General features: G+C 39.4%; 1 protein-coding gene across 1 annotated transcript; it reads right to left on the reverse strand.

The window, feature by feature from the left end:
• Window positions 1-1,491: 1,491 nt before the first annotated feature.
• Window positions 1,492-2,739, reverse strand: LOC133900310 (histone-lysine N-methyltransferase, H3 lysine-9 specific SUVH3-like). The gene is given in 3 exon segments (XM_062341398.1): window positions 1,492-1,772; window positions 1,775-2,328; window positions 2,330-2,739. Coding segments are annotated over 3 exon segments (1,230 nt in total). The 5' UTR covers window positions 2,725-2,739.
• Between the last annotated feature and the right edge of the window lie 1,605 nt (window positions 2,740-4,344).

Raw genomic sequence — 4,344 nt, forward strand, 5'->3', positions numbered from 1 at the left:
CCACATTTATTTCCTTCACTCTGAGATTCTCTCCTTTCACTTCACAAATCCTCTCAAAAAGAAGTTGTTGGAGATAGAGTAAAAATAAAAGGATTGAAAATAGAAAGAGGAATCATATAGGAAATAAAATGAAGGGAATATGATTGAGGATGGTCTAAGAGCAATTGACGCTTCATTGTTAGTTGCAACGAAAACATAAATATTAGATGCTATAACATCAAATACAAACTTAAGGTATGAAAATATGAATATATCATAGAAGCATCATCAAACAAATACGTCGTGAGCGCTACCGTAGTTTGATTCCAAATAGGATCTAAAAAAATCCGCTAATTTCCATTATAAATTTTTTATTTACTTTTATTAGTAAAACAGATTCTATATTTATAGCCAGTAAGAAGACAGGAAGGCTGAAGAACAAAGTGAATAATAAAAATAGGTAAATTATTTAAATTTTTAAGGTTTTTATTAGATAGAGAAAAATAGGAGAAAAGATGATAAAAAACTAACTCATGTTTTACAGTAGAGATTAACTTGGTAGCGCAAGATTTACATGTCATATACTAGCATTCCAGAGTCGGGAGAACACAGAATTCCAGTCATACATTATTACAGAAGATACCACAAAAACCGAGCACCTCCTGTCTGCTGACGGAGCATTTCATTCTACCACTTGTCTCCCGCGTTGCCAGCAGCATCCAAAATTCGAGACTGGTGACTCCCTTGCAAAACACCGCTGCCTACCAGTAGCATCCAGCAACACAACCTGGAAAAGGCATGGGATCAGCATTAGGCAACCAGGGCCACATTGGGCTTGCCAAACTACTCAATTCGTCAGAATATTAGACACATTGACGAGCGCAAGAACAATAAAACATGTTAACTCCAAGCTGCCGATGGAATTTCCCAGATTTTATCAAAGCATGAAGGTCAACTGCTTTATGCTTATGTGTGGAATGACCTAGACTCCTGATGAGAGTTCTCGTATTGTGCGTATCAGAAAAATTAGACCCACTCGTGATTTTTGGGGGTAGAAACAAGAAAAAAACATTGGGGTTGAAATGCACATGCATTGTTTAAATGTTCACCAAGTACAAAAGTGAATTATTAAGCAATCTAAAAAGTGCCATGAAGGATAAACTAGCTACTCATATAAGGGTTCATTCAGTATGTAAATATATACTGATATTGCTGAATTCGGTGACAAAGTAGAACCAACTGACCACTGAGGATTGGAGTAATAAGATTTATTCAAGTTCAGAATGATCACATTGATGCCTGATGAAAAATCGATACAAAAATAGACAGAACAATAAAGAGTTCAGCAGAATGGATCCATATTAAATTACATTGTAAAATATTTTGTTGCATAATATGTGAGAACATTTACCTTCGACAGCCAGGCATAGTGATCAGAGATGATAATGTTTCTTACCTGCTTTAGTACATTAGTTCATACATGCCCACATCACGTCTTTTATCAGAAAGAACCTAGGCAATTGGTAGAGCCGCATACGCATGGCTTGAGTTTGCAAGCATTTGGAAATTTTCCCTTAATGCCAGGAGGAGCTCCTCTTGTACCGTAATCATGGGAGGAATATGTTTCATTGCAAAAAACATGATATGTGGGTAACTGCCATCGCCATGGTCATACTGTATGGGCTGCCAAAGGAGATTGGGGGAACAGCTATGGTTCAGAAAACGAGCCACATTGCCTGATTTTTTTGCACTTATGACGATAGGTAATTTCTTTAAGCTCTCACTTGTGACAGGTTCCATCTTAAAACCTTATCACTGGGCCATGATGTGTGAAAGGTATATTCATCTTCCTCGTCGTCCATGTTCATATTTGTTTCATCAATGACTTCGCCAGCATACTCACAAATGAATGTGCCAGCACAGATCGGGTCCCAAGACCGGACACCCCATCCACGGTCCCCAGTACAAAAGACCTCAAAGTTCAGACTGATACCCTTCTGTGTGATCCTGTTTCGGCAATGTTGAGAACACTGACAATTAGAAGAGCATTCGTAAATCATCGGAATGTATTTCACAAGCAATCCTGATGAGGTAAAAGGAAGATCACCACCATTCAGTTGTGCGCATGAACAATATGCGTTGCCAGGCAAGAACACACTATGGCAATTGCAACTCTGTAATGGTTTAGTCTTGCTAAGCGGTCGCAAATACATCGCTCCAGTAACATAGTTGAAGTAGCTTGGTCCGTTCTCATCATCAACATCATTAACAAGGCATACAGGTAGGTTCTCAATGTTTGATGATAAATCCAGAAGTATAACCTTGTTTCTTGTGGCAGGATTTTCTTTCCGTTTCTGTCATCTTCCAAACTGAAATTCCATCTGGCTGCCCTGCTTCCATTCTCAGCTTGTACTTAAAAACACTAAAACCATTCTTTGCTGTGTCCATCCAAGAATCTTCAATGTGATAGAGCCCATCATAAATGTAAATTTTCCCGGAGTTACAGAAGGGGTCCTGTGCGCTGCGCACAACACGGATCAGGTTTTTCATTTTGATGCTGTTCATGAGAGCAAGGTTACCCCTTTCAAGCTTCTCCTTGTGCCGACTATTGCCTCCCTGGCCTGTGTACACCAAAACATCTGTGTCATGGTCATCATTCTCATAACCACCAGATGAGATAATGCTAACGGCTGCAGTCTCATCTCTTCCAACATGCTTAGCAGAAATGTAATCAATACCAGCCATGGCAGGTGCATGTAAACCTACAATGCACATTTCAATCCTAAAGAAGAAAATGTCTCCAATTTCAACACCAGGTACATGTCCTATGCTTTTCAGGTTATTAATTCTCAGGCCATTCTGCATCATGAGCGTGCCAGCCTTCAAGTCAGCCTACATGGCAGGTGCATGTAAACCTACAATGCACGCAAATAGAAGAATTTTGTGAGATGGATATATTAGAGAACCTGTAGAGACAAGAAAGATTAAACACAGATTGGGAAGCGAGCTTAGCTCGGTTGGCAAGTCACCGACCGGGCTTAGGCCCTTATCTAAAAAAAAGATTAAACACAGATAGAAGAATCTAAGAACAGGATGTATGAGAGAATAGAGATAGCAAACAAAGGACAAGAAATACATCTGTAAATTCTGAATTATCAACTTCTAAACTGAAAGAACAGGACCGCAATATCTCGTGAAATGCAATAATCAGAAAACAGGAAAATCAAATTGCATACTTTGATCACTAGTATGCTGCTGAGTACTGATAGCTCACATTTGTTGTGGCGAGGTATATGCATCAAGTATTCATATGATCTAAATGTGTAGCTTGGGGTGAGTGTGATTTCACAAAAAGCATTTTAATGTTTCAGCGTGCTCTTGCTGCATGCTCCACCTTAGATATTAACCAAAAAAAGGAGCTGTCAATAAAAAAAGAATGGAAAAAATTATATGCAGTACGACATCCAGGAGCTCGTCCAAGCAACTAGAAAAGAGCGGCCAGTTCTTTCACAAAGACAATCCAAATCTAAAGTTATTCAAGACAACCATTTACCCAAACCAAACGAGCACCAGAAAAATCACAAGAACTTGGCAAAAAGGATGACGAGGAACACCAGAAAAATTACAAGAACTTGTCAATAAAAAGAGATGACGAGGAACTAAAACTGGTAGCAAATTAGCTAGGAACGAGAAGACGAGCGGTGTAACGTTGAGGATGTCGTCGGAGCAAACCGAGCAAACGTGTCAGAGGTCACACAAGTAGGACAAAAAGGCATTAGTTACTAGTAGTGTTGGGGTTGTCCCTCGTTATACACGTGTACGGACACTGCACGGTCAGTTGTGTCACCGATCACTAATCTCCGGCTCTCACCTCACAAACAGTGTTTCCACCCTCCACCGCTGGACTTGGATGAACCTTGAGATTCGCGCCGCATGAATCAGCTGGAAACGACTCAAAACAGTCTAATGGTTGGTTGTTGCTAAACTGATGAAACAGCGTTGTAGTAAGTGGTATTTGGACATCTGTGCCTATTTTTTTATCGGACATTTTAAATATAAATCAGATTCTAAGTTGTATTTCACGTGTTTAAATTTTATTTACCGAATCAAACACTCGAATATAAGTCGGATTTTGACACCTGTATTTGTATCTAGGTACCAGTGGTTGTAGTTGATGTGGCCAGACTAGAACGTAAAATTTGTGAATCTTATTGAATCAGCAGTTCAAACTCATTTTAATCCAACTACACCTCAAAAACACATTTTCTTAGCCTCTGCTTCTCTCAGCTTCTTTCTTCCAGGTTGAAACTTAAAAGTGGCACTAGAACATTGTACATAGCATCTCAATCACCTTCAGCCATCCCG

Source organism: Phragmites australis, chromosome 19 (genome assembly GCF_958298935.1).
Source record: "Phragmites australis chromosome 19, lpPhrAust1.1, whole genome shotgun sequence".
NCBI classification, from domain to species: Eukaryota; Viridiplantae; Streptophyta; class Magnoliopsida; order Poales; family Poaceae; genus Phragmites; species Phragmites australis.